Source organism: Chamaea fasciata, unplaced genomic scaffold, assembly GCF_029207755.1.
Source record: "Chamaea fasciata isolate MVZ Bird 193981 ecotype frontalis unplaced genomic scaffold, bChaFas1.0.hap1 SCAF_1, whole genome shotgun sequence".
In the NCBI taxonomy this organism is placed as follows: Eukaryota; Metazoa; Chordata; class Aves; order Passeriformes; family Sylviidae; genus Chamaea; species Chamaea fasciata.
Genome location: NW_027094086.1, coordinates 116,378,301 through 116,394,659, shown reverse-complemented (window position 1 = coordinate 116,394,659; position 16,359 = coordinate 116,378,301). Strand labels below are relative to the sequence as shown.

Below are 16,359 nucleotides of genomic sequence, written 5' to 3'. Positions count from 1 at the left end.
GCTAGTTACATGTAAGTTACCAGCTCCTAGAACATAGGCAAAAGAAGAATCTTAATAACACGAGAGGAGGTTATGGTAAAATTTTAAGCTTTCATTACACTGGCATTTCTAGTATTTAACATAACAGAACCTTTACTTTCATTGTAAAACTCAGTAATGCTTTTGGCTGGCAACACTCTCCAAATCTTATTAAGGTATTTAAAGCACCAATAGGTGACAAAGTAACATCCTTCTCGAAAGCCTGTATGTTAAGATTACATTGGGCAAGGATCTTTCTTTTGAATTTGAAAGTCTAGAAGTAATATTTCTCACTGTTAATAGTGAACAATTTCCATCTGTTTTATACAGTAATGTAGTAGAAGAGTGAGCATTCCAACTCACAGTTGCAGGTTTTAGTATTATTTGCTTTCCACTGTTTATTCTAATTGGGCTTTATTTATATACATTGAGATTTGCATAATAATCTTTAAGTGTTTTCCATTAATGGCTCTCCCTCTTCCCAAGAAGCCACATTGGTCACAGATGAAGAGTTGGCTCTCTGAAAGCCCTCATAAACTTTTCAGACTACTCAGCCTGCACTTTTATGTAATGTTTATTACATAAACACTTCTCAGTATCCATTCTTTTTTCTTCATTGTGAAAGCTGAACACTATTAAGTAATAGTCATAAGCTTGCATAAAGAATAGGAGCCCTCTGCCACAAAACTGGAAATTCATTTCTGGCTCTTCTTAACCCATACGTTTTTATGGAGTCTATTTCATGACAACACTTTGGATCTCACACCTATTGCTATGTACCTTCCCTCCTATTTTACTATAAAGCACTTTCTCACAGGAACTTGAAAACATCTCAAATACTTTGCCACAATCAGATCTCTGTTGACAAGAATTATTGAACATGAGAAGAAAGGGAAAATGTCATATGATGATAATCTTTGAGAGGCCTTGAATATCTGAAACATTTATCTTTAGTACTTTCAAAAGTGTCTTTACATTTATAAGAGAAAAAATAAATTAAAAAATGCAAAATGGAATATAAGATAAATATTCATATTACATTTACAAGCATAGATACCAGTTCCTACCAACTGCAATGATTCATATATATGTGGTAAGAAAGATTAATATACATTAATCTTTCGCTACTAAGAAAGACAATACACATATAAATATTTATTGTTTATTATTCATTCGGCATCAGAATTATGACTGATATTAAATAAAAGCAGTGCCCAAAGACTAGAATCAGACACTAGAATTCTATGTGTGATTCATGTATCTTATTCAGTATATTCCACATACTTTCTTCACAATCACAAAGCTCTTTTATCTCATGTTTTGTACACACTTGCTTCCATATTTCTTCAAACCTTTCATCTGCAACATTCATACCCATATTGAGGAGAACGTGTTTAATCTACAAAAACAATACAAAATAATACAATTCATGTCATTCTAGTCAGCATTTTGTTAAACTATAAAGTTTGGCTTTTACATATTTAGCAATCTCTATTTGCCAAAGAATATTTTTCCACTCTTAAATTAAAACTGCAGACCACATCCTGCATCCTTAATAAAATAAGTTCCTATTTAAGCAAATCTGAATCTTATTGCAATGAAAGCTGTACAAAATTGTCTGTAATTAATACAGTAATGTTGATGCACTACTTCAACACCAGGAAAAAATCAAATACAGAAGACTCAGGGAAAAGTAAATGCTTTTTTAAAACCCTAAGTTCTGTTTATCCACTTTATTTTTGCTGTCTGCAGTTACCAACATAAATCAGATTACATTATTATCTGCATTTCAGAACAAGAGTACCATACACAAGGTCATCAGCTGGTATAGACAAGTGGGTGAAGTGACTAAAATGAAATGATTCACATCAACTTTGAGCCTTGCTGTAATTTTATACCAAAATAATTCAGCAGAAGGTATTTTTTCCATATTTTCTCACTTGGGTGCTTCCTGTTGCATGCCTCATTACACTGACCTGTTGACTCATTAGAGGAAGGTAACTTTAGAAGAATATTGATGCGCCCTGTGCTTCTGTTAGTATCAGCAAACATTTGGCTTCTGTTGTATCATATATGTGTGTTATATTTATGCTATGGAGACTTGATGCATGCTTTGATAAAGTAAGACCTTTAACAGTCAAATCAACCTTGTTGATCATCTTTCTCTAAAACTGTCTTGTATATAAATATAGGCCTGATCCCCAGTACAGAAAATCTTCAGCTTCATCTTAGCAAATAAATCTATGAGAGTTTGTGCAAGCTGAAATTGCAGGAGGAAAAAAGGGACTGAATTTTGTTCCTTTAAGCATAGGTGTTAAACGTTTCCGTTAAATCAATCATATTACCCACGAATAAAACAAACCAGATCTGATCCAGTGTCTTTAACAAGCTACTGAAATATAGAAGGTAAACTAAAAGCAATATTCCTTCACAGGACACCACTGCAGGGCAAATAAAGGACTACATGCTCTCATAATTTGGCTTCACCATGTTAAGAGAGAGCTCTGTCCTGACTCGTCAACTGCTGTAAAGTCATCCCTGACCAAACCACGGACTATTGTGTGCAGACAAGATAAAACTCACTCTTACATATGATCAACAGGATCATGCTGCACACAAATTACTCACTATTCCTCAACTACATAACTTCTATTCTCTTCAATAGACTTGAGAAAATTTCAGAGAAGAAAACAGCAAGCCCAAGAATTATTTTGTTCTTTTGCAACAAGATGAGTCACCTCATGAAATGATTTATAGTCAGAATTTGCATTTATTTCTACCACACTACACAAAAACAGTATTAAATTACTCTAGGCTTTCATTTAATAATAATATCACATAATCATATAATAATTTCATTAACCATGAAATTTTTGGAAACATTAATTATACATATCAAAACAATAATCACAAAATGCCCAAACGGCCCATTTCATGAACATAGGGTATTTTAATATACTCAGAGGTGGGTCTGCACTGAATTCTAAATAGCTGGTATAGTCTACAATAGAGTATGACATCTTAGGACATGTCATAACTTCAAAGAACAGTTCTATCTAGTGCCTGACAGATGTAATTGGTAGATGTCATTGGCTTCTCAATGAAGCATGAATTCCATTTAGTGATAGCTATTTGCTGCAGGCATGCATTTCCTGCTTTCAGAGCGAGATAATAAAGTGGTAAATGCTCATGTACACAACATTCTGACATGGTGTTTGATGAGCACAACACCACACCTTTTACCCCCAGTCACTAACTAGCAACACTATTTTCTGTAAAATATATATTCAAGTTCCAGATCCACTTTCAAACATGACTCCTGAATATTTAATATAATGAGTAGTAGAGAGGAAGAGGCTGCCACGGCTTATTTTTCTCATTTTAGATTGGAATTTCACATTTCATAACAATTGTCTAATAAATTGTATTTCAGGCAACAAAATTCTCTCTTAATATTTTTTCACTATAAATTATATTCAAATGTAAAAACAAAGTGGTAAACAATACTGAAGAAGCAGCAAAGTTGTTTTAGTATTTATGAGAGGAACTCTGGTCTGTGAGAAAACAGTGGTAGGAGGCTGCAGATATATCAGAAAAATCATGGTGTCCCAAGTAAATCCCTAGAGTCTCATGTCCCATCTTCATCTTCAGAATTATGAGACAGCACAGCATTGCTGTGTGACTCCCAACGTCCTCCATCACTGTACAGATCCTTTGTAGATCTGAGACTACAATTGTGACTCAGCAGAGCATTTTAAAGGTACTTTTATGATTTGCTGAATTTGTCATTAGCAAAACCTGCCAAGTTTGTCTGAGGAGAGATGCTCTTGGTAAAATTTTCCACTAAACACCCCTCTGATAGAAATTATTTTTCTACACCTGTAAAAATCTTCTTGTGGGGCTTTTTAAGACATTTCATGGGATCATAGAATAACTTAGATTGGAAGAGATCTCTGGAGATCTTTCATCCAATTACATAATCAAAGTGGGGCTAACTGTACTATTAAACCATTTTGCTTGACACCTTGCTCAGAAATTTGAATAGGTTGAATAAAATTAATATCTACCATCTTTATGAATAATTTAGAATGTGAAGAGTACGTATTTTTCAGATAGCTGAAAGAATGTAAAGAAAGATGGTAATGTTGCACTATGAATTTTACAACCTGTTTACTTGATAATAAGACTTCCCACTCCCACATGGCTAGCAGAACAATTATCTTGGAAGAATATTCTGAAGAAATTCACTATACCTCTGCCTTTGGTCTCTTTTTTAAAAGATCTTTTTCATACACTCCCTTTTGACTGAAGACAGAAGGGAACAATATTGCAAAACTATTGCCCTGGTCACCATAATTAGTAGTGTCAGCGAGGCGGCGAATTCGAGGAGCAGGAATATCTGAACGAATAGTTGGAACACCACACACTGGATAACCTGTGAAAACCAATCAACAGGCAGCATGGATAAATAGTGCCAGGGAGGACAGAGTATTTTGTATGAAATAATAAGAAATGTGATGCTTGAAATAAGTTCAAAAACAAGTCATATAATTTTCTTCCTCATATTTTTCACATTTTTAGAAATCCTGGCTTCAGCTACATCATGAAGTGAAGACAGGGAATCTTGCAGTAATATACTAGTACTTACTTAGTTTTCCCAGCTGAAAGTATTTTAGGTGATTCCAAGGAGACATGGTTGTCCCAAAATTACTAGCATAATTTCTCAAAGACATCGAGATTAATTTCAATGCTCAATAGACTATTCCTTCCAACTTCCAAGTCCCAAACTTAAAAAAAAACTTAGCTTAGATAAACGAATTCACTTTTTTGCATTAGTAGAACCTGAAGCAATACTTTATAACTTTGCTCCTGATTTTGTCTTAAATAATGCTCAGAAGTGAGCAGTACAGTACACTGTACTTACAGGACGTTGGGACACCACCTACTACAGCATTATACTGAGAAGATGTTGTTTGATAATTTGTATATATATGATCTGTTGATCCTGTAGGCGGTTTTGGCATCTTTTCTGAGCTTTCTGGTTCTTTGAACTCGAGATCTTCCTGTTTCGGCAGTGGTTCATCCTCTTTCTTTGTGTCTTTGGGAAGATAGGCATCTAATTCTTTCTCTATATACAAAAGTTATGGTACAGCCAAGATATATTATCAACACATTGTAGACTAAGAGGCAAAAAACTTTGGTTGAAGAACTGCAAAGGAGGTAACATAGTTCATCTACATTTCTGATAATGCTTCTAGGAGATGTTTTACTTTCTGTTGATCTGTATTACTAAGGAAACTACCCAGTGAAAATCTCAGTGTGCAACACAGAACTCCAGGATTCTGAAACACATCTGTACCTGAGACCCTGCTGGCAGTTAAATCACTCTCTAAATCCTACCCTTCAAAAGGATCACCTAGTTTACAACAGCAATGCCCTTTCAACAGCTATTCTAAGAACAAGATCATCCCCACAATTTCCCAGTATTAAGGCATCTACCTTTTCTAATTATTTTTTCTTCAAACTCTTTAACACCTATTTTATCTTTCCAGTTCAGAAAGTTTGCAAAGTCCCGGTAATTAATCAGACCATCCTTATCCAAATCACAGCAGTCAAATAAGGCATCCAGGAGCTCATCATCTAGATTCACATTCAGCTGAAAAAAGATCCTTCGTAGGCTGTCCTTGTGTAAGATTCCATCACCAATCTATTACAAAGAAAACAAAACAGTTGGTATATCCTATGATTCTCTAACTGCCATCATGAGGTAACTTCACCAAAAGAAACACATATGCATGTTTATACAGATAGATATATAGATACATATAGATATATAGCACCAGACACACCATTTCAAGAAGAGTAATATTGCTGATAATAAACCCTGATACAAAAATAAACCCTAAGTATTTTAGAAATTAGAAATCTGAATAGAAAAGTGTCAAAAAGTAATTTTCAACTTAAATTATACAGTGAAGTGAGAGTAAAGGTGTGATAGGCTATTATGACAAGATAACAATCTAATAAAAAATGTTGAGAAAAAGCCAAGATGCATTTAAAAGTAAGACATCAATCATTCTGTATACATTACAATTCATGTTACATATGAAATGTCATTAATTTTTTTTTCCAGAGAGAGAAAAAGAAAATATCTGAAACTCTGATGCTTGGCAACTCAGTCAAAAAGTACAGCTCAGAAGAATATATGAACACAATCCCTTCCCACTGTTTTCCCTTTACAAAGAAATGCCAGATTCTGAAGTCCAAAAATTGTTAAGATTATTCCTGTTTGTGTGTCCCTTGCTCCCTCCAACCTGGGCATTCCAAATAATACTATGAAAAGCTTCAAATACTACTGTGTCTAATTCCATAGCATATCACAGTAGATGAAACATAACAGTAATGTTATGTATGTAATGTTATGTCTGTATCTCTACAGCACAGGAGCACTAATGTCACACATTCTTTTACATTTATATCTTTTCAGAGCACTAACCTTATCAAAATGTTTTAATGCTTCTAGTAACACATCAAAATTCTCATAGTTAGCTTTCTTCAGATTTTGCCGAACTGCAATCAAGATAACTCTTTCTCTGTCCTTCCCACGGAGGAACTCACACGGAACCCGGATGTGAAGGAGATCATGAACATCCATAAAAATGAACAATTCCTCAATTAGTTGTGCATATACAGTAAACACACATTGATTTAAAAAAAAAACAAAACAAAACAACAAAAAAATACCCAAACAAATAAACCAACAAAACCCACAAAAAACAAAGAGCCTGCATTCATAAGGAAAAGGAGAATTTCAGTTTCAAGATGCTGATTTTCAGCACTGCTGAACAGCTGATACAGACATTTCATTACAAGATCAAAAGGTCCATATCATTATTTCTCTACTCACACACAGTTAATATCAAAAATTTTGGAACATCATTATGAAAATTCACAAATCTATCCACTGCTTCTAAAAGCTTCTAAAAGCAGTAGTTGTTACTCAATGTCCAGACAATTGAGCAAGAAAGAACATATATTATTCATCTACCACTTCCAGTCTGTCATGTTCCAGATACTTATGAGAGACAATTTAGTATTTTGGATACTTATGTATCACTGGTTTCTAGAAAGACAATGCACTATTTTTGTGTTACTCTTTCCATTTTCTATGTATCTTAACTTCATTAGTATTTTTAAACACTTTAGCACACTGAGCTACAATCTTCATCCAAATTCCCAAGATGCCAAGTCATTTTCTAGAGCGCAAAAAGTTCATTCACAGTTCAGTAACAAACATGAGTAGCTCACCTAATCCCCCATAACAGCAGTGTACAAGCATTATTTTCTACTTGCCAATTATGAATTCTTTTGTTCAGTTCCCTCTGCTCTTCCTTGCAGCATGAATTTTATTATACTACATGGTAAAACATGTAAAAGCTTATGGACTCTTTGAACAGGCTTTCTCTGGCCCAGATTAACTAGATGACTTTGATCCACTTCATTTTTTTGCTTCTCGATTATTGACTATATTCCCTATTTATTAAACATAATGTTAAAACATCATCAATCCCAACACTGACTATTTGAGTTGACTAGCTTTCAAAATTTTGTCATGATGAAAATTAAGGGTTTTTTTATTTTAATTCTGCTTACTATCTCCTTGCAACCTTCAAAAACTTATTATTCCTATTTGTTGCTTGCTATTTTTATTCTTTTTAGAGAAGTGCTTGAGAAATCATTGAGAGGGAAGATGCACGATTGATTTAAACAGCCATTTTATTTTGTCACTTTGATGTCAATAAGAGTTTTCTGCCATTTCCCATTTTGTTACATTCAGATATAAAGGCTTAAAAAAGAAAAAAAAAATGCCAGCATGATAATCCCAAACCTAAAGCTTCTTTATTTTTGACATGTACTATTTTCCCTCTAGCAATTTCAATCACTCAAATTTTCATTTAAAAAATTTACTATCGATAAATTTTTGTATCTTGCCTCTTAAAATTTCAGGAAAACTGTATATACAACCAACAGTTATTACTTCAGTAGAGTTTCATCAGCAAGGTAATATTTTATTCTGCCCTTGAACTTACCATATTCATCTGGAGGGATCACCAATCCAAATGTATGGTCTGGGGGTACATTCATAGTTTCCGCTAAACTGTCAATAAGGACATTTTTTTGTTAATTGTCAAACAGTTTATTAATAGCCAAAATAAAACCTCAGCTACTATTAAAAAAAATAAGTGATTATATAATAGGGATGATACTCATAGTTCACCTGAAATTTGTTTATCAGGTGTTTGTTTCAATGTTAGCATTCCAGAAAAGCACCCCTTTACAAAGCTGATTAGAACATTCACTGTTTGTAACATAACACAGGCAAATACAAACTTTTTGAAGATTTATGCTCATTAAAAGGAAAAAACATTCTATGCCATTTTTCCAAAGAAAATGATAGAAATGTGTGAGAAAAGCCCTTGTAGTCAAACAATAGGAATATTTAGACAAAATCTCCAACTGAAATGTCTGAAATAAACTACTTTTGGCTAAAGCGGGAAAATTGAATCACATCTCTGCTTTACTACATGCAATTTTGTGTCTACCAAAACCAGCAACCAAGCCCATATTCATGTAGAAAACTTGGCTCAGTTCTATTCGCCAAAAATTGAAGATTCCATTTGTGACATTAAAGAACTGTTTCTTTTTTAAATTTAAAAAGATGCAATGCTCATTTTATTTTTAATAATTAAATAATTAAAACACTTCTCTGAATCAAAAAGCCCCATCAGAATTGAAAAGATAACCAGTGCTTTGTTCTAAAGCACAAAACAAACAAACAAAAACCCACACACAGAAATGGAAACACCACGATCTAAAAACAACTATGCATATTTTTCTTTTATCATTTTTGTATCACATACAGGATGTGGATGGGGTAAAATTCACTAAATAAGATTGTTAGCCTGTATCTGTCTTGTAATATTAGTGATGAGTTTCAGCCTGCCCTGGAACTCATCCCTGACTGATCACACTGCTTCATGTTGCTCTTGCTCCAGGTCTATCTCACAGCAAGTGGGACACAGTGAAGGGGAGAGAAAAAAACTAACTCGTGTTTGTGTTCACTCCTCACATGTACCTTATGAGAACATTTCTCCAGATCAACTTAAGCTTGGAATCTTGAGTTTAAGCTTAACTTTTCTTACCAAAGTCAATGATGCTGTTAGTGAGCCTTCAGCCGTATTTTTGCAGAAATCCAGAGCATCTGCAAAGACAGCCTTTGGATACATTCAGGAGCCCTAGATTTGCAGCACACCTGGATCCTAACCCCACTGTACCTTATGACTTCCATGGTGCTTCTTAAGCGCTGTTTTGTACAATTACAAAACTGTCCCAGATTGCTCCATAAATGTCAGTCATTCTAATGATTCTACAGAGATTGGTAAATGCTGCTAGGTAATAACACCATTTAGTTCCATGTCCTTTTCCAACGAAGTAACAAAGTGAGATTAGAGATGATGTAACAAAGAAGACCAAAAATAGTGTCAAAGTAAGCAAAATGGTCGAATCAATCCCAAAGATTGATTAGATGAGATGTTTCAGTCCTTTCAAACCTTCCTAATTGCAAAAAAACGGAGAAAAAAGTCTTAAAGAGTGCTTGTCAGATACAGACCACTTAAACAGTAAGATCTAGCTTCACTACAAGGACACAGTACAGCCCTCATTAGCAACTTGTGTACTTATCAGCCTAATTAGAGCAGGTAGAAGGTCCTTTTCTGTTAAATGAGTGCTGCAATGAAAGCATTAAGCACACAGTTATATTTTTTATCCAAGACATAAAAAGATATTAGAGAAATGGCAAAAGTGAGTGAATTTTGTGCTTGATCTATTCATAACAGAAGGTATTTTTGCTTACTTACGGATCAAACACTTTTCCAACCAGAGGCTGGTATTTTTTCTTAAAATCGTCACTTCGTTTTGACACAAGGTGTGGTGCTCTCTTCCTACAAATTACAAAAATAAGTCCTGCACATATTTGTTTAAAAATATTCAAGTGTTTTTCAATAATATTTTAAAATATTATTCTATATTAAAATGAAACAGCAACTCCTCTCAACTTAGTAATTATAATATATTGCTACTTAAAATCAAAGGGCTTTATAAAATGCTTAAGACATGCTAAGTGCTGTTACATGGTAAAAGTTATTTGGATAAACTGTTCTGAAAATCACATCTTTCATCTTCTATTCAGTTCAATACAGCTAAGGGTAGGATTGTGAGACGTACAATTCACCTCAAATATGAAGACTCACTCTTCCTGATACTTCATCCCATGAATTAACTAGTTAACTCATTGCAACTTACAAATCTAGGTCCAAGACCCAATTTAAGGTCTCAGCCGTATTTCGTCCATCTTCATAGTGAGGGGTTTCCATCCCATAAACAAATGACTTGTCAAAGTGTGAGTTATACTTCCTATTGACTGGTTCCCCTGCAGAGAAAGCAGGCATTTCAACCTGTGTAAAACATCTAAGGAAAAAAATGTATCCAATATTTTCATTCTTAAGACAAAACAACGAAGAAACAAAGGCAAATAACTAACAAACTTGTTCAATGTACGATAAATAATTTGCATTCCCTCTGTACTGAGTAGTTAGGAACAATCTCATTGTCAAAAGTGAACATAAAAGGCAAAATAAAAAGCAAAAACCGCTTCAGTCGGATGTTCTTTTATGTCTGATTAAAGACAAACCCAACAAAATAAACGAAAGCATGTAGCCTAAGTGCTGAGAGTCATGCAAACAAATTCCTTCATAATATGTACACCTGAACAGAAATGTGTACCATTTGGTTAACTGTTTTTAAAAAATGCAAAAAAAATTTTTTGACATGCTTCATTTTTAGGTATACTCTTGCTATGTCTTTTTATCACACAAAAAACTGTCATTCTTTTTCTTCAAGGTTTTTTCAATCACCTTTTAAAAAGAATGATAATTAGAACTTTCAAAAGTATTATTCACTACATGTTTTCTAATAAGTGCTCCATATGACTGTATGGTAGCATGGCATTCTTACACTCTTGCTGAGGCACCTAGTTGACTTTTTTTTCATTCAGTCTGTTTCTGACTTGACCTCTCCATGATCTGGTTGATGGAAATTACAAAAGAGACAGAAACAGAAAATGAATAATTCCACTAAAGCACCCAACAAAGGCAGGGAAGAGAGGGGATAAAGTTACAGTTTTGGCCAGTTTATACCAATACTATTTACAGTAAAATTTCCTCAGTGAGACAAGAAAGTACTATAATTTCACTTCTTCTGTGTAACAGTCTCCACATAAAATTTACATTCTCAGTCTAAGTGAAGGTCATGGAACTGGGAAAAATAGAAGTGGTTGCAAAAAAATCAATGTACTGCACTTCAGAGTGCTATTTGTCACTCTGCTCCTGTGCAGACCTGTGAAATAGAGGGTAACCATCCCTGAGCAGACCACATCACATAGGTACAGCCCCCAGGGGCTGAAGCAGTGCAGGCACAGCCCACAGACCCACAGGGAGGATGCTGTAGGCTGAGGAACCCGCATTCCAGAGAGCAGCCTGAAATTCTCTGCAAGCAGAGCTTAAGCTCCTCATCAGTAATCTGTCTGCTCTGAAATTCTGTTTGGATCCTGATGAAAGAGAGGAACTAGAGGAGAAAATACTGGAGTGGGTTGGGCTCACAGCCTGTGACTTCAAATCTGAGATTGCTTTCAGTGGCATAGACAATGCCAAACTCAGTAAGCAACCAAGGCATTGTTTCTAGTTTCCTGGAAATATTTTGCTTTTAAAACAGCACCCAAAGGAAATCAGGCTTCCAACTACTGCATGAAGTTCTTATATTATTTTAAATCCCCATCCTGAAGCAACTGACAGCTCTGGAAACTGAGATCATGCTGTCTCAGTGGTACTTTTTTCACATAATTTTTTTAAAAAATTATATTGTATTAATACAGTGGTTAAAATTAGTAGTTTACATCTCAAAAAATAGAATACAGTATGCACTGAACACACATAGAGGAACTTTTTATGTGGCTTCTTATCAGCCTTTTAACTTACCCACGTAATAATCATCATGTGACAGAACGTACAAATCATGTCCTTCTCTCGCTTCTTTATCCACTTCCTCAAAGGTTTTTCGTGGATTTACAACGTCTCCAGCTGTTAAATCTGGAAAAAAATAAAGAATGTATGGTTGGGGGAGCTAAGGGGCGTGGATGCCTTGTTAGAGAAGTTGCTAACACTGCAGAAGGATGACACTTCTTACCACACTTCTAGACAATCTATATTCAATCTAATAACACAGTGGCATGGGACTAGGGAGAGAATCACAGAAACCCAGATGAAAAGGACTTTTGCAACTGAAGCAACACAGATATGATTTCCTCCAGTCTATAGAGAAAAGATACACATGTCAAGGAAGTTCCTTCCATGACACCTATTAGAATTGCTGGGAAAAGGAAAGTAAGCTGACAGCTACGTAAACAGTTCTCCCAGGAAGTCAATAAAGACAGGTGAGGAAGAGAGCCAAAAGCCCTGCTAGTTACCACATGTTCTCATTACTTGTTTCTTCATCGTAACTGAAAAATTTTTAGGCCTTTAAGTAACTGTCATATAATAACTCTTCTCTTAAAATGGAGTGGTTGGAATCATAGAGCATGTGCCAGATACTGAATTGCAGATTATCTTTTATTTACAGGAAATATGTTTTATTGGCACATTTTCCTACCTTTGAAGACTTTTATTCCAAATCTAGTATTAATTATATCCAAGCCCTCAGGTAACTTAGAAGACTGATCATGTGATCTACCCAAAGGTGCTTCACGATTACTGGAGTAAATTGCTTCTTTCATGTCTTGCATCCTTTCTTGAAATTCACTTTTAGCAACTGGACATATCGATGAAGCTACCTGAAGACAACACAAACAACACCAGAGACAGGAAAACCAACAAACTTTGATCATTCACACATCACTATGATGACCAACAAAGTTTGCTCTTAGGTGTTTTAATGAGATCTTCCATGGTTACACTGAAATAATTTTATCCACTGACTTGCAAACCAAAACTGTATCTTGAGAGAAGACCACTAACAACTAATGTTTTACTAAATTTCCAGCTAAATAAAATACTCATTGTGAGATATTTTTATTTTATGCTAGCTTTTCCACTTGTTAATATATATGTTTTATGACTGCAGTCTTTCTTTTCTTAGCACATATCAGAAACTATAGTCAAATTATAATTTCACCAAAACAAAAGTGATTTAATTTTTCAGGCTATCCATCAAAGTAATGGGGATTTTAGAGAAGAGTTACCACTAGACTCTCATTGAATATTATATAAAGAAATATTGAAATAAGTAGTAGCAAATACAATTGATCCAAACCCATGCTTATCAAAGTGACTAGGCTTCCAACCCTTCCCACAGATAACATTTAATTAATAATGCAAGGTCTTCAACCGACAGTACAGGCTAATCCAGTACAGATCAACCCTTTCAACAAAAAACTTCTAAGGAAGAACACCAAAACCTGGCTTTCTTTCACTTTGGATATGCCTAATATATGTCCTACTCAACATCCTCTAATACCAGGACTTGCTTCCTTCATAAAAATACACTTTACTAACACTACTGCTATTTTTAGAGATAGGAACACTGACTGTGTGATAAAACTACCAACGATCTCTTCGGTTGTCTGATTACAGATTACAAAGATAATTTCTAAAGAATACACACAAAATAGTCTGACACATACAAACCATTGGTTTTTAGCTAAAAAAATCAAGTTTCAAGCCAAAGGTAAGAAAGCATACAGAATAACTACACCAAACTAACCACATTCTCAGATAACAGCTCTTTTGTGAGGAGCTTAACTCAGAAAAAGCAAGCAGCTAAAATTTTTTTAGAAAACTGTTCATTAACTTAAATCTTCAAATGAAATTAATAATTCAGGAGTGTCCTGGGTCGAAATATATTCTATCACCATCTTCATGAACTGTTGAAACCAGGTGAGGCAGTGCTCCCTGCCTCCTCCACTCTGGCTTATCTTCTGTTAATGGGCCCATCAGCACCTTTGCCACACGACTCACAGATGACTCCCTCCTGGACTATCTCCTGTTAATGGGCCCATCAGGCCTTATCACATGACTCACAATCCCATTGTGAGATGCTCCGCCCAGAGGGAGGAACCAAGCATTCCAGCCTGGATATAAACTGAGACTCTGAACACCAGAGGGGTGCTTACCCACTGGATTCCCAGAGAACCCGAGCTACCAGACCTTTCTACAGGATCACTGCGTCAAGAAGACCACCTCATCTGGACTGCTTCCATCACTCCGCTCAGGTAGTATTCTGACTCAGTCTGTGGTCTTTTGTATTATTGCATCTATTTTATTTTACTTTCTTTCCCTTCTTCCTATTATATAGGATCTCTGACTTGGAGCCTCTTGTTTGTTTTGCTTTCAAACCACTACAGGGAGTCACTACAAAAGTCACTGATAACAGTCACCGAACTTCAAATATTTTCCAGTTTCAATAATGCTAAATAAGTCCTATGATTTGACCTCAGAACTCAGGTAATTCACAGCAGCTGTGAAATGCTGCAGTATAAATCACTCAGCTATTTACCTTTATCCCTAACTATGATAAAATCAGTTGCTTTCATTAAGAACATTCTTAAGAGGTTCATTTTTAAAATAGTAAATGAGTCATGGTCTTACACTGAGTTTGGAGCTTGACTTTATGCCATGTGTCAAGTCAGTTGCAACATCAGGATCATCTGCTCTACCACAGAATATTATTTTAGCACCAGGAGCTGGATCTGTTGTATTTCGAAACTTTCGTACAACAGTCGGAGTAACAGGCTATACGTAAGGCAAAGCAAAAACAAGTTCACACCAGACATTCACAAAATATTAATGAAAAGAAAATGTACTGCAGACATTTGTGTGATTTCAGATATAACAACAAAACACGAGGATGCTTTAGGGCTGTAGTACATGCATACGATCCTGCAGATGCTGATACTGCAAGCATAAGGTCAAAATAACCCAGACTAAATTTTATCGAAGCAGCACTGCTAAGTTTCAAGGCTTCCAAATTTTTGTCGGTTTTGTTTGTTTGTTTGTTTGTTTTTGGGTTTGTTTTGGTTTTTTTTTAGATTGGGTAACAGCTACTTCACAGGTTCTTGGTGAAAACTAGATGTTACACTTACAAATTTCAGAAACCTTTAACCTAATTCACAGCAATTCCACGATCAATTAAGCGATTTTGGAGACTATTTAAACCACAGTGTTGCGGGTTTTTAGTTGTCATTTAAAGGGAGACCTGCTATTTACAGGATCCATTTGTGTCTCAGTAGCCTCTGACTCTTCAGGGCCATGGGGAAGGGCCAGTGGAAATCACAATTCTGGCAGGCATCCTTGTAAAGAAGAACCTCCATTAGAAGTAATAATATTTCCCAATAATTACTCTAATTGCATTACCAGAGGGAAAAACTGTCTAAAACAATTCTATTTAGTCCCAACTAAGCAAGCACGGTGACTTTTGTAAAACATGAGGAATGAAAATGAACTGCCAGAAGTGTTCCACAATCCTGCCAGCTACTGTCTATAATTCCATGTGACAAAAACCAACATTGAAATAAATGGTAGTTTCAAAAGCGAAGGGACGTAGTAAAAAAACCAGGAGCCTATAAAAAGCCAACTCACCCTGGGTAACACCTCCTTGAGACAACTCGCAACCGTGTTGCGCGCGGGACGCAACTTTCCAGCCTAAACAGTGCAATCAAAAAATAACGCATAACGACACTGATTGTAATAATACACACAATTAGTCAAATTGGGATCTGACACTATGCACGGGACGTTGTCCAGCTGTCCCCGTTTTGATGGGGGTGGGAAGGAACCACACCGATTTCTGGGAGGGAGCTCGCTCGCAGGGAGACGCGCCTTCCCCTCCCACATGCTGCCCCTCTTCCAGCCCCTTCCCTCGGCGAGACTCCGCCCCAGAAAGGAACAGAGAGAGCAGAGCAGCTCCGCGGCATCGGTGGGGGTCCTCCGCCGAAGGCACTCACGTTCGGCAGCTCCGGAGGGCGGTCGGGAGCCGCTGTCTCTTCGGGGCACGGCGGTGGCTGCTCCGCCATGGCCGTCGCTTACTCTGCTCGCTCGGTAACGGCGGCGGCGGCGCCGGGAGCGCTCGTGGGGGGCGGGCGGCGCGGCCGCCGCTCACAGGGCTCCGCCGTCCCTTCGCACCCAGCGCCCCCCTCTTCTCCCCTCACAGCCCTTCCTTCACCCACCCCCCATC

At 36.2% G+C, this 16,359-nt stretch overlaps 1 protein-coding gene across 1 annotated transcript; it reads right to left on the bottom strand.

Moving 5' to 3' along the window:
* Nucleotides 1-1,252: 1,252 nt before the first annotated feature.
* On the bottom strand, nucleotides 1,253-16,234 carry EFHB (EF-hand domain family member B). The gene is made up of 13 exons (XM_066180701.1): nucleotides 16,130-16,234; nucleotides 15,765-15,827; nucleotides 14,775-14,918; nucleotides 12,781-12,961; nucleotides 12,111-12,221; nucleotides 10,381-10,507; nucleotides 9,936-10,019; nucleotides 8,110-8,176; nucleotides 6,515-6,670; nucleotides 5,518-5,725; nucleotides 4,943-5,146; nucleotides 4,272-4,453; nucleotides 1,253-1,417 (listed from the first exon to the last, which is right to left on the bottom strand). The coding sequence occupies exons 1-13, from the start codon at nucleotides 16,196-16,198 to the stop codon at nucleotides 1,253-1,255; spliced, it is 1,761 nt and encodes a 586-aa protein (XP_066036798.1). The 5' UTR covers nucleotides 16,199-16,234.
* Between the last annotated feature and the right edge of the window lie 125 nt (nucleotides 16,235-16,359).